This window comes from Magallana gigas, chromosome 7 (genome assembly GCF_963853765.1).
Source record: "Magallana gigas chromosome 7, xbMagGiga1.1, whole genome shotgun sequence".
NCBI classification, from domain to species: domain Eukaryota; kingdom Metazoa; phylum Mollusca; class Bivalvia; order Ostreida; family Ostreidae; genus Magallana; species Magallana gigas.
The window spans coordinates 650736-676402 of NC_088859.1; the positions used below are offsets into that span (position 1 = coordinate 650736).

Genomic DNA, 25667 nt, shown 5'->3' on the forward strand with positions numbered 1-25667 from the left:
GTGTAGCTTAACTTAGGTCCTATACTATCTTCGTTGTATTCCCGAATCACGATCCCGGTGCTTATGGCTAATTTAGAACCACTGCATACTGAAATACCATCATTTTATAAATATGAGCATATAATGTTAAAGTATCAGTATGTAATGTTGAAGTACCATCACGTTATGTTGAAATACCATCATGTAATGTTGAAGTACCATCATGTGATTTTGAAGTACATGTACCATCACGTTATGTTGAAGTGCAATCACGTAATGTTGAAGTACCATCATGTAATGTTGAAGTACCATCACGTTATGTTGAAGTACCACCATGTAATGTTGATTAATCATCACGAAATGTTGAAGTATCGTCATTAAATGTTGAAGTTCCATCATGTAATGATGAAGTTCTATCATGTAGTGTTGAAGTATCATCACGTAATGATGAAGTACCATCATGTAATGTTGAAGTATCATCACGTAATGTTAAAGTACCATCATATTATGAAGATTATAAACATAAGGCAGTTGAGGCGTTCCATAGGGTTCTACTCTCATTCAGTATTACTATCCACTAGTTTTAAAGTTATAATTTTTTAGAAGCTTCGTATACATGAATATGGGTTACTGTTGCTACGTCGATGCGTCTATTAGTATTTTCCCAAATGAACCCAAAGATAACGTAGAAATTAAATTCAAACGGTGACATCTATTGCTCATGCAAAAATCTCAGATATCTTTATAAATGTAACTTGATTGCTTGCGGATTTTTTTTACAGAGAACATTGCGTTTCATGCACGACAATGGACAGATTTGAAAAATATCAAAGATAAAGCAGTCGTTGTGTTTGCCGACGTTAACATTGAACACCAGACATGCTTACATTGCCTCCACTGGTGAATTTACCGCCCCTGTAAGGAGACACTACTCCTTTACTTTGAGCATTTCTACAACCCAGGGAGCGTTGTTTAGCACACAGCTCGCCATCAATGGTAACTCTGTCTGCTACAATCACATTAAGGGGATTTCCAGTGGAAAAAAAACTACAAGATCCTGTCCTCAACCGTCATCAGTAAAATGGGGTCTAAGAACGTGGTTACCTTAAGATTGATGATACGGGAGGGTTTGCCAATAAAATGTGGTCTTCATTTTCAGGATTTATATTGTAGAATTCATGTTCAATTGTACATGCTTAATTAATAAACTATTCGTAAATTCGAAATATTTTATAAACAAGCACACGTAGCAATCCCGTGCGTTATCTCACACAAAAGGCAGCATGATACTGCTATATACTGGGTATATTGTAAGCACGGAGTATACTTGTATTAAAGTCTATATATATTCTCCATTTTTTGTAAAAACCTTTAGATTGGTAATTATCACCAATATTTCATTTTACTTATGATCAGCTTACATCTTGATTGCGTTGGATGTACGTGGAATAGCTCTTCTAATAGACATGTACCTGTAGACTGGTAGTTATCAACTTAAAGCTTGATTGCAATTGATTACGTGCAATAGTACTTCTATCATACCGGTATGCGATAGTCTAATAGCACATGGTTAGCTGAATATTCCAATGGTAAAGTTATTTAGGCAAGCGACAATATTTGATTGTTCAATATTTCTTTAGTTAAATTACGCCACTTAATTGATATGAATTTTACGTTTTTTTAAATATATTAACGGTAATTTGAATAGTGAACCCACCACATTATACTACTCGCTATTCGAATTCTGAAAGGCACTATTTAGAAAAATAAGCCTTAAACTGACGGTATTTTATATTCATCTTCCTTTGCACTGAATTTTAGCACACACTTTGACAGTGTGTCTAGAAATCAAAGAATTGATACAATCTTGTCAATGATTAAATCGTTTGGTTTATTGTAGATATTTATTTAGATCCTGTTGTATTTCTTTACATGTAAACTAATTTAATCTGTTCATCGGTCAAAATAACCCAATTGATGATCACTCATATATAGACAGTTAGAACAGTGTATACATTTTACCCCTACTAGGCACTAATGTTAAGAGTTCAGTAAAGATCCTCCCCATATCATCAAATCTTCCATCTTGTTAGAACAGCTTCTCCACTTCTCCCAAATCCAACATATCTATTCCTCAACACTTTCCGACTCTTTTTCCTCCGTTTCGACGGACTTCTCGGAAATTTCATGCTCCTGTTCCAACGTTTCGGCGGATTCTTCTGATTCGTTTTCCACTTCCATTTCCTCTACTTCAGTTTCCTCTACTTCCGCCGGATGTTCCTCTTGCTCCTCCTCGCTATCCTCGGGCTTCAGGTTCCGGATTTTCTGTAATTCGTCATTGAGCACCCGTTCCTCCACCTTTGTGTCTTTCACTTCCTCTGCTCCAATTTCGTCAGCATAACCTGTCAAACAATATCGTTTACTGTGTTACTTGTACAAATTTTATTAGGTCCAGTACAATCTCTTGATTTAAATAAACAGCTTGAATAAGTTACATGTATATAGCTTTATTAAGCTATTCAGAGTAGCTTGATTTAGCTACTTTTTCATTCATTTTTCTTAAATGTATAATTTTTCAGCATGCATAAAAATCGCATTTCAGTGCAGTGTTAGTTTTCAACTTTTAACTGTTCTGTAAACAATGCATGTAAAGATTATTTATCAAAATGTGTTTCCTTAAAAGGCTTTGGAGGCCAGTTATGATAAACAAGATAATTGATTGGTAATAATTCAGCACAATGAAAAGAAATCATTGTACAGTTACCAAATGAAAATATATAATTTTGCTTAAAAAAGGTGGAATAACACACCTAGAAAAATTCACTCAAATTTATAGTAAATTATTTGATTGATAAAGATATAACGATAGACTGTACACACGTCAAATAAGCGGAAAATTGGCAGTTTGGGAATAAAATAATTAATAGAAAAAAATCATTTCCGTAAGGAATAAGAAATGCCCCTTCGGAATTCGAACTCAGGATGTACGTAACATACATGTACGTCCGACACTTTATCCACTCGGCTATGAGTTAATTTACGTGTTACCATCGATAAAACCCTTTACATAAAACGAATTGTCGTTTCGATCAGAGGTCAGCCAATTTGGGATGTATTTTTTCATCTTAAAAATGTTTAAATAGTGCGATGTTAAAACTAGTTCTACTGTTCTATATCGGATTACATTTTTAATTATCAATAGTGCGAATATTGGTTTTAAATCAATCTCAAATTTTTTGTCTATTTCTTATAATTAACATTTTGGTAAAAAAAAAAAACCTGCATACGAATGGCTTTATCAAAGTTATCTGAATATAGCTCTGTAAAGGTATAAAGCTTATTCGAACTATATAAGTAGATCTAGAGATTTGCACTGGGCCTGTTAATAAAAAAAAACCTTGGACGTAAAATCTAATCAAATTACCTCGGTCCTGTTGATTTCTGTTAATGACATAATCTAATGGTGTTCATGTTTAAGCTATGTCCTTCTTGAAAAAAAAAGTGTTAATTAAACGAATTTATGTTCTACCGAAAAATAATCACATACTTCCGATATTTGTAATCTTCTGTGTATTTTTCTGAGGTACATTGCAGAGACTGATGTCTTCGATTCTAAGTGAGAATGATCTCTTAGCAATCTATTTGGGTACAAAATAACAAGTTCTCTCTCTCTCTCTCTCTCTCTCTCTCTCTCTCTCTCTCTCTCTCTCTCTCTCTCTCTCTCTCTCTCTCTCTCTCTCTCTCTCTCTCTCTCTTACCTGGGTCTTTCTTGTCCTCCACGATCTCCTTTAGCTGTTTCAGAAGAAACACCTGCTGTTCCAGGACATCCCCAACATTGTACATCTCATCCTGCAGGGTCTTGATTTTCCTTCCATGGGCCTCTACAGAGGTCAGGAGAACGTCCACTGCTTCCTCTAACTCCGACACCGGGATAGGATTGGTCCAGACCATGGGGACCAGCAGGGAAATCAACAGGAACCACATCTTTCAGGATTGTAAGTTCACTTATTATCTCACTGGTCTTCTGGTAGCTGTAGCGAGTTACTCTGTTCTGGTGTTATTGTTTTTCTTCCCTCAGTTAGACCGTTCCTTTGAATCTAACCCACTTACAATTGTGGAGACTCTACAATGGCTTGAGGTCGTAATGATCAGTTACAGGATGAACTGTACTTCTCTGCTGGCGCTGAACGACAAGAGTCAGGTGTACCGAGGGACAAACACTTTAACAATGCTTAACATGGTCTGTGTTGATTTCTATTCACGTTATGACACTCTGAAAAACGGCCTGCTAATCAAGGCAATTAACCGTTCTCCTGAAGTGGTGCTTGGTTTGAAGGACCCCTCTTCCTCACGTAAAGCCTCTCCAGCATCAAAGCGCCTAGCTCCTTGTTGACCCAGATTTGGTTTCGTTTTATTTGTCAACATGGTTTGTTTTAATTGACATCGAACATTGTGGTTACACTATTTGTCAGATATCAAGATGTGGGGGCGTGGCAGCTTTGACAGGGTACAGTATCTGGACATGAACCGATACAGCGACCCGGTAGTCAAAGGTCGCGGATAATGATTCCAGGTGACATTAACACACACAGACAAGCATACGGATAGAACTTCTATAGGTGGTAATGACAGTTAGTGCTCGGGTTATATACACTGTCACAGATACCGCTGGGTTATCATTATAGGCTCTGGTCATAGATAGTGTGGGTATTAGATTTCAAAACGTAAAAAATAAGTTAATTTTTCTTTAAAAAAAAAAAAGATACACTGTATATTATATAACACCGCTTTCAATTTTTTTTTTATATAAATTTTAACATTAACGATTAATTATAAGGAAAAGCAGAATTGGTTCAAGTAGATATACAAGTATCATGTTTACATCGAATAATAAAATTAACCAATTTTACGAACACTATGCATTACAGATGATTTTTAAATTTCTTCTTTTCTAAACATTTTATGGATATAAAAAAATCATCAGAAAATGGTCGCCAATACCAAGACTATAAAAAAAACTATAAAACGAAACTTTATCAAATAAATGTACATTTATTTCTTGAAAAGCATTAAGAAGCGCTCGGCATGCCGCGGGAAGAACGAGGAAGTAGGAAAACAGGACCACCCACCCTCCTTAAAAAGGTAATTTGTTTGGTTTTTTTATTTTCATTTTTAGCGATTAATTTCAAATGTGAAAATTGTAATAAAGTGAGTGATGGTATATGCTTAAATGAAAGTATCACTAACAAAGTTTATAGTCTGTCCCAATCTAGTGTTTCCCTCACACTTTGACGATCCTTAATGAACAATAACAAGCCTTTCAAGAAAGTACAATAAAATCGATGAAAGGGAAAAAACCCTTACTTTCTTCAAATCATTTGCTTTTACCAGGAGAAACTCAAGATCTAAAACAATTTTCTCACGAAGATTTATAATGGATAATGTTGACATCTCTCCTTCATTCCTCGCAAAATTTTAAAGCACTATTTTCCGGGTACTTTCAATTTTGCAGTACAAAATCCCCGTAGACTTTTTAATTCTAACAGTGTTTTGAAACCTGAAAACTAGAGGATGCGTTTCAAATGCGAAATCTTGGAGGTTTTTCATTTTATCGAATAAAGATCGTATGAACCCTGAGGTATTATATAAATATGGCCTGTTTGGGAGGGTAACAGTTGAAATTGACACCCCGAGAAAGCCATTGTCAACCGACGTGAAGCGGAGGTTGACAATGGTTTCCGAGGGGTGTCAATTTCAACTTGTTATCCTCCCAAACAGGCACTATTTATTTTGTTATACTGAATGTCTGAATTTTAAAGAAAACATCACTGCTTTTAACATAACATTAAAAATTGTGACATGCGCGAAAATTATGCGCGTACGGTTCGCCGTAGAATTCACGTTATTCCTATGTAAAAGCAGTTAAGTTTTCTTTCAAATTAAGACATTCAGTATAACAAAATAAATAGTGCCTGTTTGGTAGGATAACAGTTGAAATTGACACCCCGAGAAAACCATTGTCAACCTCCGCTTCGCGTCGGTTGACAATGGTTTTCTCGGGGTGTCAATATATAAATAGTGCCTGTTTGGGAGGGTAACAGTTGAAATTGACACCCCGAGAAAACCATTGTCAACCGACGCGAAGCGGAGGTTGACAATGGTTTTCTCGGGGTGTCAATTTCAACTGTTATCCTCCCAAACAGGCACTATTTATTTTGTTATACTGAATGTCTTTTTTAATATTTTTAAGAAAATTTTACTGCTTTTATATAGGAATAACGTGAATTCTACAGCGAACCGTACGCGCATAATTTTCGTGCATGTAACATTTTTTATTGTTATACTTTCATGTTAAATACTGAAATCTGATTGGTTAAGACGCAGTTAATAATATTTACTATTACCCTCAGCGTTAGCAACGCACTTGGCAACGGGTAACATTAAAAAATGTTACATGCGCGAAAATTATGCGCGTACGGTTCGCTGTAGAATTCACGTTATTCCTATATAAAAGCTGTAAAATTTTCTTAAAATTTTTAAAAAAGACATTCAGTATAACAAAATAAATAGTGCCTGTTTGGGAGGATAACAGTTGAAATTGACACCCCTCGAAAACCATTGTCAACCTCCGCTTCGCGTCGGTTGACAATGGTTTTCTCGGGGTGTCAATTTCAACTGTTACCCTCCCAAACAGGCACTATTTATATAATGTTACCCGTTGCCAAGTGCGTTGCTAACGCTGAGGGTAATAGTAAATATTATTAACTGCGTCTTAACCAATCAGATTTCAGTATATAACATGAAAGTATAACAATTTCAATTGTTACCCTCCCAAACAGGCACTATTTATATAATGTTACCCGTTGCTAAGTGCGTTGCTAACGCTGAGGGTAATAGAACAGATTATGAACTGCGTCTAAACCAATCAGATTTCAGTATTTAACATGAAAGTCTAATGAATATCAAATATTTTAAGAAAATATGCTTCTTAAATATTTCTTGACAATGTTTAATTAGAAAATTGAAATCAATTGACATTTTTAAAAATGATTAAATGATTACTGAGATTGGTCCAATTAGTGTCATATAACAAATACATTCGCGTGTGATCGCAAGCTCATTCTACGTACATTATAAGAACTCAGACTTAGCCACTTAGCATCAGGTTATTTCAAGAAAAGGAGGAGGGGGATAGACTTGACAGGCTAAAATACTTTGTTCCCAAATCTTTTAATTTCTAACACTCTCCTAAAACGTTAAGGGAAGGGGATATGTTTCAAAATTCATTCTATGCATATTTGTTTGTAGAAAAATATTTATTTAGACCCCCCCCCCCTCCCCGATGCTATAGTCTTCGGAATAAACTGGTAATATGCCCTAATCAGAAAAAATAGAAATCAAGCAGTATTTTCCCCCTTTTATTGCATTCGTATCTTGTACAATCATTGTTCATAAAATGTAGAAAAACGTGACATTAATATTTTAAAAATGACATGCATGGTTGATAGTGGACACGTAAGGAGAATGAATGCATCACTGATTATTGTGTTAGGAACTACTAAATGCTGGATTCAATTCATAATCGACAAACACTGTAAATAGTAGAGTAGAACATATGGTAATACATGATATCAAACACATAATAAAACTACGGACACATTCGTTGGTATAAATATCACACAAAATACACATAATGGTTATCCTTGTAATTGATATCACATTTCGGACACTTTCATGGAGATATCACACTTTAGACACATACATGAGGCTGATATAACACTGATATCACACAACGGACACATACATGGTGAAGGAGACGGCGGAGCAGTCTGGAGAATCCCCGCCCACGTACCCAGTGTCCAACATCTCCAGGGACCCGTCCCAATGCGACTGGCGGATCCAGTTGTTTGGTTCCAGGTCCTCGGTCACGTTACCCGCGAAGTCCCACTGCAAAGACACGTCGGCGGATCCAACTGTTCCACTCAACAGGCTTTTGGAAATCCGCCTCTCCCGCAGCGCATCCATCAAATCACGTGACATGGTCAGTCGAGGGACCGAGAAGGATTTCGGGGTACTACTGAGGGGTTCCGTAGAGATTATGGTCCATTTGGTGTTGTTAGTTCCGTTGTTAGTCCTGTGATGTTTGTGGAGGAGGTAAAATATCAGGGGACGAATCAGTAGGTATCCTACTCCGGAACCAAATCCAAGCGTCAGGATGATCCAGACATTCATGGTGGATAGTGACATCACGAGGAGGCAGCAGACGTACACACGAAACACGTGCAGGAAGGCCATCAGGCAGTGCTGAAAGGTCACGGAGTAGATCCACCCTTCTGTTATGTACCTGAAATATCAAATGTGATCTCGTTAAATTCACCAAACAGCTAGGGTCATTGATTAAACGGCATCGTTTGTTTTACTTTAATTCATTAACGTACGTCACAACATGGTGATCGAAACGTTACGTTTAACTTGAATTTGTTTGTTAAACTTTGTAGCTCATCGAATATAGCATCAGACCACTGACAAGCAGACCCAATCCAATATCTCGGGCCTTTTCGGCAAGTTTTTCGAGAAGTTGCGATTGAAGCAGACCATGATTTTGAATACGGCTGGGTCTTTGTTTACACGTACATACAGGTGTGTATATATGACTTGCATTTGAATTTTAAAAATTGTATTTTTCATTCATTTGAATGATGCACAAGCGAAAAATCTTTAATTTTTAGAATTAATCATTACTTTCCCCCCGCGTACACATTTTGAATTTTGTCAAAAAACGAGTCTGATATATTCACAATTTCCAGTGTCTTTGTGTATGATTACACTACCAATCGGTTTTATAATTTATGGCCCAATACAATTCATTAATGACTGTTTCAATATTAAATTGCACAATTCCCTAAAACTATGAATAGTAAGGAACCATTCTGTGGGTATCCGATCTATACGGTGATCAAATACTAGCTCGGTCGGGCATGATCAAATCAAAATATTCCGAAGAATCATTTCTCATTTTGTAAGTAAATGGTATATCTAACCTTTTACGTTTTAATTACATGAAACAATGTAATTTTTTTCTGAATGGCTTTTCTTGACGATAATTGTTTAAAAACATAATTTTTTCTGAAAATCAATCTACACTTGTATTTTTTTTCAAATCATAAAAAAATATAAATTAGATATAGTTAAAAATATACATGTACATAAATATATGATGGAAGGAAATGCGCTTACCTGGATGCATTGATGCTCTCGGCGAAACAAATGAAGGCGTGTAACGTCTCGTTAATCAGACATAGGATCAGGGTGACAGTAAGAGCCCCCACCAAACCTGTAACGTGTAACATAGTTATAACGTCTCGTTAATCAGACATAGGATCAGGGTGACAGTAAGGGCCCCCACCAAACCTGTAACGTGTAACATAGTTATAACGTCTCGTTAATCAGACATAGGATCAGGGTGACAGTAAGGGCCCCCACCAAACATGTAACGTGTAACATACTTATAACGTCTCGTTATATAATCAGACATAGGATCAGGGTGACAGTAAGAGCCCCCACCAAACCTGTAACGTGTAACATAGTTAAAACGTCTCGTTAATCAGACATAGGATCAGGGTGACAATAAGAGCCCCCTCAAACCTGTAACGTGTAACATAGTTATAACGTCTCGTTAATCAGACATAGGATCAGGGTGACAGTAAGGGCCCCCACCAAACATGTAACGTGTAACATACTTATAACGTCTCGTTATATAATCAGACATAGGATCAGGGTGACAGTAAGAGCCCCCACCAAACCTGTAACGTGTAACATAGTTAAAACGTCTCGTTAATCAGACATAGGATCAGGGTGACAGTAAGAGCCCCCACCAAACCTGTAACGTGTAACATAGTTATAACGTCTCGTTAATCAGACATAGGATCAGGGTGACAGTAAGAGCCCCCACCAAACCTGTAACGTGTAACATAGTTATAACGTCTCGTTAATCAGACATAGGATCAGGGTAACAGTAAGAGCCCCCACCAAACCTGTAACGTGTAACATAGTTATAACGTCTCGTTAATCAGACATAGGATCAGGGTGACAGTAAGGGCCCCCACCAAACCTGTAACGTGTAACATAGTTAAAACGTCTCGTTAATCAGACAAAGGATCAGGGTAACAGTAAGAGCCCCCACCAAACCTGTAACGTGTAACATAGTTATAACGTCTTGTTAATCAGACATAGGATCAGGGTGACAGTAAGGGCCCCCACCAAACCTGTAACGTGTAACATAGTTATAACGTTTCGTTAATCAGACATAGGATCAGGGTGACAGTAAGAGCCCCCACCAAACCTGTAATGTGTAACATAGTTATAACGTTTCGTTAATCAGACATAGGATCAGGGTGACAGTAAGGGCCCCCACCAAACCTGTAACGTGTAACATAGTTATAACGTTTCGTTAATCAGACATAGGATCAGGGTGACAGTAAGGGCCCCCACCAAACCTGTAACATGTAACATAGTTATAACGTTTCGTTAATCAGACATAGGATCAGGGTGACAGTAAGGGCCCCCACAAAACCTGTAACGTGTAACATAGTTATAACGTTTCGTTAATCAGACATAGGATCAGGGTGACAGTAAGGGCCCCCACCAAACTTGTAACGTGTAACATAGTTATAACGATTCGTTAATCAGACATAGGATCAGGGTGACAGTAAGGGCCCCCATCAAACATGTAACATGTAACATAGTTATAACGATTCGTTAATCAGACATAGGATCAGGGTGACAGTAAGGGCCCCCATCAAACCTGTAACGTGTAACATAGTTATAACGTCTCGTTAATCAGACATAGGATCAGGGTGACAGTAAGGGCCCCCATCAAACCTGTAACGTGTAACATAGTTATAACGTCTCGTTAATCAGACATAGGATCAGGGTGACAGTAAGAGCCCCCACCAAATCTGTAACGTGTAACATAGTTATAACGTCTCGTTTATCAGACATTGGATCAGGGTGACAGTAAGAGCCCCCACCAAACATGTAACGTGTAACATAGTTATAACGTCTCGTTAATCAGACATAGGATCAGGGTGACAGTAAGAGCCCCCACCAAACATGTAACGTGTAACATACTTATAACGTCTCGTTAATCAGACATAGGATCATGGTGACAGTAAGAGCCCCCACCAAACATGTAACGTGTAACATACTTATAACGTCTCGTTAATCAGACATAGGATCAGGGTGACAGTAAGAGCCCCCACCAAACCTGTAACGTGTAACATAGTTATAACGTCTCGTTAATCAGACATAGGATCAGGGTGACAGTAAGAGCCCCCACCAAACATGTAACGTGTAACATAGTTATAACGTCTCGTTAATCAGACATAGGATCAGGGTGACAGTAAGAGCCCCCACCAAACTTGTAACGTGTAGCATAGTTATAACGTCTCGTTAATCAGACATAGGATCAGGGTGACAGTAAGGGCCCCCACCAAACCTGTAACGTGTAACATAGTTATAACGTCTCGTTAATCAGACATAGGATCAGGGTGACAGTAAGAGCCCCCACCAAACCTGTAACGTGTAACATAGTTATAACGTCTCGTTAATCAGACATAGGATCAGGGTGACAGTAAGGGCCCCCACCAAACCTGTAACGTGTAACATAGTTATAACGTCTCATTAATCAGACATAGGATCAGGGTGACAGTAAGAGCCCCCACCAAACCTGTAACGTGTAACAAAGTTATAACGTCTCGTTAATCAGACATAGGATCAGGGTGACAGTAAGAGCCCCCATCAAACATGTAACATGAAACATAGTTATAACGTCTCGTTAATCAGACATAGGATCAGGGTGACAGTAAGGGCCCCAACCAAACCTGTAACGTGTAACATAGTTAAAACGTCTTGTTAATCAGACATAGGATCAGGGTGACAGTAAGAGCCCCCACCAAACCTGTAACGTGTATCATAGTTATAACGTCTCGTTAATCAGACATAGGATCAGGGTGACAATAAGAGCCCCCTCAAACCTGTAACGTGTAACATAGTTATAACGTCTCGTTAATCAGACATAGGATCAGGGTGACAGTAAGAGCCCCCACCAAACCTGTAATGTGTAACATAGTTATAACGTCTCGTTAATCAGACATAGGATCAGGGTGACAGTAAGGGCCCCCACCAAACCTGTAACGTGTAACATAGTTATAACGTCTCGTTAATCAGACATAGGATCAGGGTGACAGTAAGGGCCCCCACCAAACCTGTAACGTGTAACATAGTTATAACGTCTCGTTAATCAGACATAGGATCAGGGTGACAGTAAGGGCCCCCACCAGACATGTAACGTGTAACAAAAAGTTAAAACGTCTCGTTAATCAGACAAAGGATCAGGGTGACAGTAAGAGCCCCCACCAAACCTGTAACGTGTAACATAGTTATAGCGTCTCGTCAATCAGACATATGATCAGGGTGACGGTAAGCGCCCCCACCAAACCTGTAACGTGTAACATAGTTATAAAGTCTCGTTAATCAGACATAGGATCAGGGTGACAGTAAGGGCCCCCATCAAACCTGTAACGTGTAACATAGTTATAACGTCTCGTTAATCAGACATAGGATCAGGGTGACAGTAAGGGCCCCCATCAAACCTGTAACGTGTAACATAGTTATAACGTCTCGTTAATCAGACATATGATCAGGGTGACAGTAAGAGCCCCCACCAAATCTGTAACGTGTAACATAGTTATAACGTCTCGTTAATCAGACATAGGATCAGGGTGACAGTAAGAGCCCCCACCAAACATGTAACGTGTAACATAGTTATAACGTCTCGTTAATCAGACATAGGATCAGGGTGACAGTAAGAGCCCCCACCAAACATGTAACGTGTAACATAGTTATAACGTCTCGTTAATCAGACATAGGATCAGGGTGACAGTAAGAGCCCCCACCAAACATGTAACGTGTAACATAGTTATAACGTCTCGTTAATCAGACATAGGATCAGGGTGACAGTAAGAGCCCCCACCAAACCTGTAACGTGTAACATAGTTATAACGTCTCGTTAATCAGACATAGGATCAGGGTGACAGTAAGAGCCCCCACCAAACATGTAACGTGTAACATAGTTATAACGTCTCGTTAATCAGACATAGGATCAGGGTGACAGTAAGAGCCCCCACCAAACTTGTAACGTGTTACATAGTTATAACGTCTCGTTAATCAGACAAAGGATCAGGGTGACAGTAAGGGCCCCCACCAAACCTGTAACGTGTAACATAGTTATAACGTTTCGTTAATCAGACATAGGATCAGGGTGACAGTAAGGGCCCCCACCAAACCTGTAACGTGTAACATAGTTATAACGTCTTGTTAATCAGACATAGGATCAGGGTGACAGTAAGAGCCCCCACCAAACCTGTAACGTGTTACATAGTTATAACGTCTCGTTAATCACACATAGGATCAGGGTGACGGTAAGGGCCCCCACCAAACATGTAACGTGTAATAAAAATTTATCCAAAAATAAGCATTCAATGCTTATATTTATATTTTCATACTGATGTCTATTTGTATGCAATATTTGTGTATCGCCGCTTTAAAGGCATATATGCTCTTACTACCTCTTAGTCAGGGATACGAAACTGACATAGAACAGTCATATTACAATGTTATTTACTTTGCTTCCGGCAATCCGCGACTTAAAATATAGTACCAGAAACTTGTGTATTCACATACTAGGAAATTGAATGTCGCATATACCCAATGCAAACATAGGGGGGAAATATACACTGAATGTAAATATCAATGAATGTCTATCAACTCAAACTTGTCATGCATATTATACTCAGAGATGATGGTAAGTGTGATATTGAGGTCAATAACTGATTACCTGTTGGTTCAGTGATGTTCCATCCCTGCAGAATGAAGAAGGGGTGATCTTGTACCATTGTCTAAAAAACAGAATATGTGTAATTTTGTATCTCAGTTACCATATTCACATTCTAACCTTCAAAGTTTCTTCCAGATGTATGATGTATAAGCAGATATGTGACAATTTTAAATTACCGGTATACATGTTTATTTGAAAAAAAAAAAACAACAAATGTACATATTATATGTAAATATCAATTGTTTTCTCCTCAACTTGAGATTGAGCGTGTCAGATTTTATATTATTATATACTTTCATGTTAAATACTGAAATCTGATTGGTTAAGAGGCAGTTGGTAATCAGTTCTATAACCCTCAGCGTTAGCAACACTCTTAGCAACGGGTAACACAACGAATTGTTACATGCGCGTACATTATGCGCGTACGGTTCGCCGTGGAATTAACGTCATTTCCATATGAAAGCAGTAAAAAAATCTATAAAATTAAGACATTCAGTATAATAAAATAAATAGTGCCTGTTTGGGAGGATAACAGTTGAAATTAACACCCCTCGAAAACCGTTGTCAACCTCCGCTTCGCGTCGGTTGACAATGGTTTCCTCGGGGTATTAATTTCAACTGTTACCCTACCAAACAGGCACTATTTATATAATATCTATTGAAACGAGAGAGTTTGTAAACTATGTTCACTATTACATATTGAAGAGTTTCATTTCTTTTTATCTGTTATAAAAAAAAATGTATGTAAAACAAATAATATGAAAATCCCTCTAACTTTGAACTTTTTCTATTATCATCAACAAAACAAAAAACCAAAGAGTAATGTTATTTTGGCAAACACCTTTACAAGTGCTCAAAATTAAGAAAAGTAACATGAAATTATTTTTGTTTCGAGAATATTCTCTCAATTATCCTGTGTATTATTACATTTATCATGTCCATTTTATCAGTGATTTTATACATAATATATCTACATATTTTTTATGTTCTTAATTTATGAATATCTGTTAAAGCAATGCATTTAATCACACAGTTCTTGGTGATAAACAATACAGAACAGAATACGCCCGGGTAATTCAACATTATATAAATAGTGCCTGTTTGGGAGGGTAACAGTTGAAATTGACACCCCGAGAAAACCATTGTCAACCGACGCGAAGCGGAGGTTGACAATGGTTTTCGAGGGGTGTCAATTTCAACTGTTATCCTCCCGAACAGGCACTATTTATTTTGTTATACTGAATGTCTTTTTTAAAATTTTTAAGAAAATTTTACTGCTTTTATATAGGAATAACGTGAATTCTACAGCGAACCGTACGCGCATAATTTTCGCGCATGTAACATTTTTTAATGTTACCCGTTGCCAAGTGCGTTGCTAACGCTGAGGGTAATAGTAAATATTATTAACTGCGTCTTAACCAATCAGATTTCAGTATTTAACATGAAAGTATAACAATTAAAGTTATCTCATCGATAACAAACGTTCTGATGTGATTAGGATAGGTGTAAAAAGTTTTAGCAATTGTCGATGGTTAGGAATTCCAAATTAACAACTTGTGTACCTATATAAGTCTATTACTTGGTCAAAAAATATATAATTTATGTTAGGGAAAAACATAATGTTTTGATTTGATCTTTTTACAGCGTGTCAATAAATAACGGTATTTCGACCTTACATGTAGTTTCTTACAGAATTAAAACATATATACACAATATAACAATTTAAAAAAAAATACCGGAAAAATTCAGTTTATGTACACCCCTCCTCAACATGAAATGTGTTTCATTTTCTAGGCAGAAGAGGCGCTGATTTACATAGAAATGAGAGAGGAGAGTCAACTACATGTACTCCGGGACCTAATGGGTGGATGGGAGGGGGCGGGGTGGTCCAGTCCTCAAGCACCTGCGATCAATATGTGCACACTTGATTTGGAGTATTCTAAGTCTAGGATTTATGACGGTTTTTACCATAACGCTCCGTTTTATGTAACGGTATTGAAAACATTTCGCTCTTTTTTGCAACTGTTCTAAAATACAACAAAGGCTTTTTAATATCAGAAAATCTCTCTCTCTCTCTCTCTCTTATTTAGCAATTTTCTAATAATATATTGACATTTCCTTACAATTTAATAAGAGCGCACAGTTCATGATACATACCTTTTTTTACTGATAGTTAGGCAGGCAAATGGTAGAGTGGTAAAAACAATAACTACCGACGCCTTGTCCCACCTGGCAAGTCTGACAGGGAGTACTTAATTAGCGAGTACTTAATTAATGAGTACTTAATTTGGAGATGCAAGCGGTACCCGATGCAAGGTATTCACACTTTGAAGTCCCTCTTATTTTGCGGTGTATTATTGTGTGTACACATATGTTTTGACACACTTTAATCACCTGATTTGGAGGGATAATTGGTCTATTTCTTTTCATCAATGAAAAAATTACAACTTTCCTAATTTTAAAAGTTCCGTTTTACTATAACATATGGTACAGTATACATGCATAATTGAATACTTTCACAAAATCGTATTTAATTCTAATTTACAGACATAAACTGGTTTTTAAACAGACTCTAATCTCACTGACTCACATTTATGTTGACATGCGCAAATACAAAATAAAATGAACAAGTAAAAATTATAAACACAATCACCATTAAATGGATATAATCCAGGATCTTTAAAAAAGAATATTTTCATCTTTTTTTTATCCTGGACATAGTTTAAACTTGATTATGATTATAATACCCGATGTTGAGAATAATACCTCGACGTCGTAAATTCATTATTTTTGGTGATCCGTAATTGAATGATGATCATTATGAAATAAATATGTACTACACTTATATAAACATTAATTTACAGTAAACGAAAAAAAATATGGTCTTTAGACTTAGTGCATTTAAAAGAGAATAAATTAAAAAGTGTAAATGCTAAAATTCATAAGATGTTTAGCGAAGGGGGGGGGGGGGGGGGGGGGGAGTCTATAGCACCTGGCAGATGAGAAACCGAAAAATGTCCAGGCTCGTGTGTCCTCTACAAAAATATCTATTTTCAAGAATCAAAGCAAAACAGAAATAAAAAAAATTAACGAAAGACAAACGGTAAATTTTCTTTTTATTCTTTTAAAAATATTATTACAAAACCATTGCACACGCCTTAACATTCTATATGTACAAGATGCTTAAGAAACAAAGGGATCGATTGAGAAAGATGTGACGAAAATCATACTGTATTGTAGTTGAATCATAGTTTATATACTCGCCAGCGGCCACTCATATTGAATATACTTTTTACATATTAAATTTTGAATAAAAAGAACTTGTATACTGATGTGAAAAATATCACGTAAATATTCCAGAAAAAAGAAAAAAATGTCATGGCATTGTTGTTTAATGTCAAAAATGTAAATAATAAACAAAACATAACAAGACATTTATATAATAATGTTAAATACAAGCACCATAAAATATTGAACTAAAGGTCACATCTAATAATTGATATGTAGTAACCACTAAACACTTACTGTATAAAAAATAATTATCTATTTGCACTGTTCTAATGCATGATTCACATGTAGTGACGTCAAAAACATTTCAAACACTGTTGTAGACGTCATAATGAACGTTTCTCACATTATTAATTACGTCATAATATACATTTCACGCACTGTTTGTGACGTCATAATGAATTTTTAATTAAATAAATTCAATATTTGTTTTATATGATATACAATGGTTTGGGACAGTTTACGCTTTAAAAACCGCGTAGCGGTTTATAAAAAAGCGTAAACTGTTTCAAACCATTTTATATCGTATAAAACAAATAAATATTGAATACTTATAATTTATTTTTTTTACTCTACATTGTAAATAAACAGGCATTTGACTTTTAAAATGATGTAAAATTGTACAAAATTCAAACGTAACGTCAGGCGTATTGATACGTTTTTGACTTTGACATTAGTCTTACTATGACGTAGGCAACATTCTTTATACGATATAAAATAATTTTTTAGCCAATCAGAAGCCGCATTACAACCAGAATTAAATTATTGTACTATTACTAGAAATAACATCTCAAAATACATACATCAAACAGTATAAATAACATCACATTGAACATTCTTCGCAGTTTGCTGCAGACGGACTTGGCAACAGTTTTAACTCTTGTTCTGTGTCCCCGTTGCCATGACGATGAGTTTCTTCATTTTTGCACAGATCCGGACATGTCATTTTATTATCCATTTCCGGGTACGCCCAGCCACACAGGAAGTACCCCAGACCCAGTCCAGCAACGGCGGACACAAAGACCCAGGCATTGAAAGTCATTATGATCAGCATCAGGACGTAGCTACTAGTCATCTGTACGAAGTACAACAAGGTCTGTAGGCCGTGCTCCCGACTCTTAATGGTCCCCCTGCAACAAAGCACACATCAGATCACACACACGACAGCGAGGACATGCAATACGGGTAGGTATAACTACCGGTGTAAGAGGCAGTTATGTAGAAACCAGTTCTGAGTCTCCCTATATCTGTGCACATGTAACTATTTTGGATGTGGTTATACTTACCTCTCTTTGAATCAGTAACAAAATAAATGTCCTCATGTGACTATTTTAATAATTTGGGTGTGGCTATATGTACCTCTTTTTGACCCGGTAACAAACTACAGGTAACTATTTTGGGATTGGTTTTATGTACCTCTCTTTAATTTGGCAAAAAACTACATGTAACAACCTGGGGTCGGGTTATACGTACCTTTCTCTGACCCGGTATCTGCGGTGAGCGTACTGGCGGAGACACTTGACGATCTGGTAGAGAACTCCCAACAGAATACTCCCCACACAAGTCAGGAACAGACCTGTCAAATCAACAACAGTACAATACAAGCCAGGAAAAGACCTGTCAAATCAGGATCCAGCAACTTCTCATTGGCTTAATAATAACTGGACGACAACATGATATTAAAAAAGAATTCCAACCAAAAACGCTTTCGCAGATCTATACCCCCCCCCCCCCCACTTCATTTCAGTGATCAACCTCTGATTTAACACCAGAGATTTAGATACATGTACTGGATTCAGTTTTGCTATTCTTTACGTGGGCTACACAATTACACTATTGACACTGACTGGTAGACAATACAGAACAATTTAAAGCAAAAAAAAAAACCCAGACAATTTAAGATAAGGTAAAAAAAAAATAACGGCATGCACTGATGACGTCATATAACGTGCCTGTTTTCGTGTTGAGATTCCATTCTTTGAACAGAATGGGAACATTCACTCCCACGGAGAAAAACTGCATGTGCTGAAAATAAAAGGGTATTTTATTAATTTATCTAGGTGACAAACTTTGGTGAAAATTGGCAAAAACATAAAAGAAACCTAAACAAATAAACAAGTAAAGAGACGATATCAGTAGTAAATTGCATGAAGAATTTAATGGTACTTATTGTTTTCACATAATTTGCGTATGAATAAGGTTAATCAGTCCAAAACTAGCGCACGTTTTTGTGCGCGATAAATACATTAGGTTTCCAATGGGTGGCACTGTAGCTCCCAGGTCTTTCAGACCGTGGGCTACATGCAGTGCCGCAGCTAGTGCCACCTAAGGACTAAATCATGAAGTTCTACAAGAACACCGAGGAGTTAGAAACGACGTCACTAACGTGCGGAGACTTACCTTACCTCACGCTTTATAAAATATATTATCTTCAGAGGTCGTTATCATAATGCAATAAAATTTTCAGATCTGCATAAAAATAGGTAGATGTCTCAAAGCACAATTTTTTGTCACTTTCCGACGATTTATCACGATTTCATCGCATCTGTGAATCCTCGTACTAAAAGAGTCGATACAGATTTTATCGCTTCTATATACGAAATATATCTTGCACATTTAAAAGATACCGGATATAATTCTTGTCTAGAACGCATCTGCCGAAATAAAGTGAACGCAACATTTTCGATTCGTTTATAGGTAAATATTCTTTTACATTAACTATTAAAATTTGCATCTGATGCTTTAAAACCGCATCCTATTCGGCGATATATAAAATAAAAATTCAGAATGCATATTGCTTTCAGTTGCCCCTGACTGGTTATGGATAAAATCAACGGATTGATCATTTTTCCATCGAGAGGGAAAAAACTCCATTCAAAAGTAGTGTAAATGTAGTTCCTTATAGAAGTCTTATACATGTCACAGGTCTCTTAAAAGAGATACATTATCGTGGCCGATTTTTGACTGTAATTGATACAGAGAAATATTCAAATTTTACGCTAAAAATTTTAAATACTTCGAATTTTTTCTTTACAAATTATATGATATAGTTTAAAACTAAAAAAAATAGTATCTAAAAATTTCGATCTGACGGGTAAATTGTTGACCAATCGGCTTCCTTGACACAACGGTGCCCTTGGGGGAAGTGGTCCTATTCTCCCGGATACACGGGAGAAATCAGAACTGTGGTGGAGCTACAAGTCTAAAACATGTACTTTCATTAAGGGAGTGGGGTACCACATTTCCTGACACTCTTTTTGAATGCACCTTTATGCTATACTTAAATTAAAAAAAAAAATTAAACACACACAAGTCACACACACAAGCACTGCACACATTTTGAAAAATGATACAACTATAGCGTGTAAAATGTCCTAATGTCGAAAACGATAAATATCCCCCCCCCCCAAAGAAATAAGTCCTCGTAAATAAAAGTATCAAGGTGGAATCTAAATATTATTTCTAAAATAAAAATAATAAGTCCGATACTATGTCAAATTGCGGGAATTCACATGTTTTATGCATAGACATTATGGTATGATTTCGAGATGGTGTTAATAGGTGGTATGGGACACCTAAAAGTACAATTTAATCAAAGTACTTAGACCGTTTTTAAATTTTCCAATTTTCAAATATTTGACGAGAAAATGTAAAGTAAAAATTTTAAAAGCCTTAGCGAGATTCGAACTCCGACTTACAGACTCGTAGTTCATTCTAACCCGCTGCGGTAAGCTTTGGGAAAGAAAACAGCTTTAAAAAACTATGCTTAATTCTAATGTTTATTTTGATAGGGAGTACGTCACAATATGGATGTGTCCCATACCACCTCAAGTCTTTCTTCAATGTATTCAATCGATTTTTTGACTTACATGGGATGAGTGTTCCGAGTGCGAGGACTGTGACGTCATGTTAGGCTACAGCTAATAACCGCAAAGCTCCGAGGCCTTGGTCATCTCTATAGAAAAAAATCTGAAGGAAAAAAAACAAACATTAATACATAATTTATCACGAAACAGACGATGGAATACGGAGTTTGGATTAGCAGAGTTCCCCTTTCCTGGGAATTTTTATCAGTTCTCTATTTTTCTATATCAAAATACAATAATTATGGATTTATGAAATTAAAATATAAAACTATACGTATGTCTAAGCAGTTGCATACTTGTACATTATATTGCATCAACATTTCTACTTCATGAGACAATTTAATACCATAGAGAAAGAATTAAGACCAGGCCCAGGGCTATAAAAGTTAGACGAGCTTACTTTTGATCTCATTCTTACTTTGCATTATATATTCCCTTTGTAAAAGTGAGACTGAGATCAAAAGTGAGATGGTCTAACTTTTATGGTCCCAGGGCCTGTATTCTACATTTCTTATTCTGCATTTATGAAAGTGACTCAGTATATTTTTATTCGTATAAATGTATGTATATAATATCTAGAGGGGAAATGATTTTTTTCAAAATGTTTGTTTCAAGTTTTTTTTTGCAATGATTGCATATACATTAGATTATAAATACATGTATGTCATAAAAAGATAATTTAAAGAAAAAAATGGGTAAAGTCCCGGGAGTGTAGATACTTGGGGGTGGAGGTCGGTCCTGTCCTCAAGCACCTGTGATTATTATTGCCCTTAGAAGGCCTTTGATTGATGAATAAACATCTATCCAGAATTAAGTTTTGCGATGAAATGTCAACTATATAGGCCTTCTACTGTTCTAGAAGTTACTATCGCGTGTGTACATGTACAATGTATATGTCGACCTGTAGTAAACAATGTTCATATATTAACTGAATAATACATTGTAATGTATAACATGCTACGCTCAAAATTCACACACATACGTATTTGTCATTTACATAGCCACAAGCAATATACTATGAATTGAATACATCACGTCTCATTTATTTCCAACCAAGACAAACTAAATAATGATAATTAAATGCTCAATATCGCACGTGGACTGTGTACGTATTTACTGGTTGTCTTGGAAGTAAACAACACTTACCGAGATAAGAACGATTCACAGGGAATCCATCCTTCCCCCACCGAATAACCTTGTCAGTGTTAGGTATAATAAACGTGGCGAAAGAGAAAGTTTAGCGATGACGTCAAAGGGACTTCCTCCATTCGGGGGCCCTACAAGGGATTCGGATTTGATTAGACGCTCAACACAGGGGAAAAGAGACCTGCGGTTATATCTGTTTTCTCCGTTGATCTCTAAAACATCGACAGTAGCGATAACTTCTGACTTGTCCTTTATCGTTTTAACTGGCATTTGTCTCTAACAAATAAACACTGGTTAATATCATCTACATGTAGGCGCTGATCGTCACCAGGAAATAAGACAGAGTGGATACATCCTGTTATAAAACTAAGGTAACACAGGTAATAAAACTCACGGATTTTAAATCAGTAGTTCAATCAAAAGTTGGGGGTTTTTCCCAAGAGACGTGTAAGTTTTAAACAGGTGCTCTTTATGTCGATGAAAAACACATTACATGTATCAATATCTATGTTAAAGTGTCCTTACACGTAAAAATCCAACTGAAATTCAAATATATACGCAATATCGTCAGTGCACATGTTGAACATCTAGAATTTGAATTTTAAGACCTTGAGGGTATAGGTGATAATAAGCTGCTTACGTGTCTTTATTTCTAATAAGTAAACACACACATATATATAAAATTATACAGAGTGAGATTCCTATTTAACTATTTTAACTTAATCCGATAAGGATTTGAGGTTTAAGTTAAATAAAACTTTTGTTGATATGATCTTTGAACAAAATCTCATCTTCTAACTCAGAAAAACTTTATTTCTACATTAAAATATTAAATTCTACCGAGTATAAATTGCAAGATTACTTAAAATTTCCCTTGAAAAATCATGAAAGATCCCAGCTAACAAGATTAAGAATAAGTGCACATTCGATTCACTATTCATTGAAACAGGTAGATATTGTAAACCAATTATCCCAAAGGAAAAACGTTCATGCTATGCTTGTAAATTATTAGTCGAAAATGAACAACATTTTGTACTTTACTGTCCTGTGTATGACAATCTTCAATTTCAATATTGTGAAATTTTAATGTTAAATTATACTGTGGTAGTCATATCGATCCCATAAGAGAAATTGTAAATCCATGCGATTATAATACTACAAAACGTCTATGTGTCTACATATATAAATGCTTTATGCAAAGAAAACAGTTTCATGGACAATAAAGAATTGTAAAACATTGTCTTGCATGCTATTGCCTTTATGTTATAATATTCTTTTGACATTTGATTTCATTTTGACTGTATGCCAACATGGTGATGTCAGTAAACTGAATTGAATGAAATGGAATTAACTATTTTTTTGCCAAGAGGTTTTATATAAATTATATAGCGTTACCGGTAAAATTACTGGAAATAAATTAATATTCCGGTTTATCATTTGTTATAATGAATGATGCCTGTGGCTAACTAATTTGTTCACATATCGGACAGTTTCAGATATCTTGCCGCAAAATTTCATATTCATTCACTCTACTAAACTGAGCAACATAATTAGCTCTTTATTTTTTGGAGAGAGTGGTTTTTATTACTCTAACAAACTTCGAGGATGTTAATGAAGCATTGCAAAATACTGAAACTGTTCTAAGTTATAAAAAAATTATTAAAAGTTATTTTACAAAATGATTTAAACCCTCCCAAACAAAGAAAATAGAGACATGTATACAGGTTCAGAAATCATTTCCAGAGTGTGGATCGGGGGCGGGGGTTCAACGTCTAATTTTATGAACTTCTTCCAGGTCCACCAGATGATGGAAATATTACTTTAACTTAAATTTAAACATTCATGAGAGTGTTCAGTATAATAATAAATTTACAAGCGGTGTCTATTTATTTGATATGTAGAATAACAAGTCATAAGTTAATGACGAAAGATGCAATTTTCTAAATAAAATATGTCCTCTTTGTAATCTATCCCTAGTAATCCCAAATTAGAAACTGAAGCGAGTGAAAGGAAATGAAAATTTTAAAGGATTAATTTGAATTTAAATAATGACTTTTCAGAAACTATCATCAATTAATCATGTTACAAAACCCTGGAGAACTGATAGTTTTAAGGAAATTTCCGGATTATTTTACTGATCTTTTTATTTCAGACAAAGAGAGGGGTTGATTGGATGTAACAAGATTTAAATTAATTAAATGTCCTTTATACATTTCGGAGTGTTTGGGTGGTTTTTTTTTGAGATGAAGTGATCACCCCCTCCCCCCAATGCACACACTTTCAAAAACGTCACTACGTTTTCAGATTTAGAAAGTGTGTGTTCTTACAGGTATATATATGAAACTATTGGGTTAAACCAATGAATAAGCTGTCCACGAAAAGTTATTCTTAATGTCTTCCCTAGAAATAAAAAAACCCGCAAATATATCGATTGAAAAGCCAAAATTTTATTTAACCTTTAAAAACCATAATAATGATATGAAATTTAAACTAATGACCAAATAAAACATTCAGTGCCTGCGTACAAAAATGTGAGAAACCTGATAATTTAATTGTACTAACCGCTCTTAGTGTAATCAAATATAAAAGGGACAATTATTATTTAGTCCAAAACCCCCAAAAATATTTAAACAGTGACATAAAATATACCATTATTTTTCTATAAATTGTTTGAAATCATTTAGTCATTACAGAAATATTTAGTTCTGTTTTCATAGAATAAAGTTTTGTCAAAAGAAAAAAGAGAAAGCTATTGCCCCTTTTAATCCTATATGACTACATGCACATTAAATAAAAGATGACTATAAATATCCCAATACCTATATATTTAACCGATATATAGTAATGTAGCTCTTAGGTTGTCTAAGACTGATTACATTAACAATCAGTTGAACTGACTACACTATAGGATCGACGAATATATATTGTAAATGTTCTGCTTTATAAAATTCCAGATACATTGATGATCCCATCGGCGGAATTAACACATAACGCAAACACTTTCAATTAAAAACACATCCAACATCAGCAATCAAAGCCCATGTATAAATTATTGCAGTGGTTCATCAAGGGACGTCCTATAAATTATTGCAGTGGTTCATCAAGGAGCGTCCATCAAAGTCCTTAAACAGGAAGTGTATACCAACAGCCAGCTGACCAGCTTTAACAAGTGAATTATAATTATGACCTTTAGAAATGTACATGTATCTTGTTATAGATAATTATATTTCCGCCGAATCGCATCCCTGTTCTCCAAGAACTAGGAAGAATATATTATTTCTTTTCTTCTTTGTTAACGAGTATAGTAGATTGGAACATACTTGCAAACTAGATTACTTTAAAATAAACTTTACTAATCTGTCACAAACAATTGAAGACCGCAAACATTTCTTTTTGAACAATAGGCTATTTTCAGTAATGTACAAGTTTACAACTATTTCCGCGTTGCTAAAAGTTCGCTAGGTTCTCACGAAAACAATGTACTGTCATGA

The 25667-nt window shown here is 35.9% G+C and overlaps 3 protein-coding genes across 3 annotated transcripts; all 3 read right to left on the reverse strand.

Annotated features, from left to right (window-relative positions):
• Positions 1-1981: 1981 nt before the first annotated feature.
• On the reverse strand, positions 1982-4201 carry LOC105321623 (rho GTPase-activating protein gacV). The gene is made up of 2 exons (XM_020064615.3): positions 3738-4201; positions 1982-2381 (listed from the first exon to the last, which is right to left on the reverse strand). Exons 1-2 carry the CDS (start codon positions 3961-3963, stop codon positions 2107-2109), a joined length of 501 nt encoding a protein of 166 aa, XP_019920174.3. The 5' UTR covers positions 3964-4201; the 3' UTR covers positions 1982-2106.
• Positions 4202-7395: 3194 nt separating this feature from the next.
• On the reverse strand, positions 7396-13934 carry LOC105321616 (uncharacterized). Its single transcript, XM_011419975.4, has 3 exons — positions 13877-13934; positions 9217-9313; positions 7396-8323 (listed from the first exon to the last, which is right to left on the reverse strand). The coding sequence occupies exons 1-3, from the start codon at positions 13932-13934 to the stop codon at positions 7765-7767; spliced, it is 714 nt and encodes a 237-aa protein (XP_011418277.3). The 3' UTR covers positions 7396-7764.
• Positions 13935-17250: 3316 nt separating this feature from the next.
• Positions 17251-22304, reverse strand: LOC105321614 (uncharacterized). The gene is made up of 5 exons (XM_066066616.1): positions 22177-22304; positions 21034-21133; positions 19117-19189; positions 18638-18740; positions 17251-18294 (listed from the first exon to the last, which is right to left on the reverse strand). The coding sequence occupies exons 2-5, from the start codon at positions 21070-21072 to the stop codon at positions 17988-17990; spliced, it is 522 nt and encodes a 173-aa protein (XP_065922688.1). The 5' UTR covers positions 21073-21133; positions 22177-22304; the 3' UTR covers positions 17251-17987.
• Between the last annotated feature and the right edge of the window lie 3363 nt (positions 22305-25667).

Excerpts from the sequence above, each read along its gene's own strand:
- LOC105321623 (XM_020064615.3), bottom strand. The coding sequence starts at position 3,963 with ATGTGGTTCCTGTTGATTTCCCTGCTGGTCCCCATGGTCTGGACCAAT. Across the intron at positions 2,382-3,737 it reads GGAGGACAAGAAAGACCCAG|GTTATGCTGACGAAATTGGA; the intron begins GTAAGAGAGAGA and ends ATTGTTTGACAG.
- LOC105321616 (XM_011419975.4), bottom strand. The coding sequence starts at position 13,934 with ATGGTACAAGATCACCCCTTCTTCATTCTGCAGGGATGGAACATCACT. Across the intron at positions 9,314-13,876 it reads GAACATCACTGAACCAACAG|GTTTGGTGGGGGCTCTTACT; the intron begins GTAATCAGTTAT and ends TACACGTTACAG. Across the intron at positions 8,324-9,216 it reads GAGAGCATCAATGCATCCAG|GTACATAACAGAAGGGTGGA; the intron begins GTAAGCGCATTT and ends TTGATATTTCAG.
- LOC105321614 (XM_066066616.1), bottom strand. The coding sequence starts at position 21,072 with ATGACGTCACAGTCCTCGCACTCGGAACACTCATCCCAT. Across the intron at positions 19,190-21,033 it reads ACTCGGAACACTCATCCCAT|CACATGCAGTTTTTCTCCGT; the intron begins GTAAGTCAAAAA and ends TTTTATTTTCAG. Across the intron at positions 18,295-18,637 it reads AGATACCGGGTCAGAGAAAG|GGGGACCATTAAGAGTCGGG; the intron begins GTACGTATAACC and ends GCTTTGTTGCAG.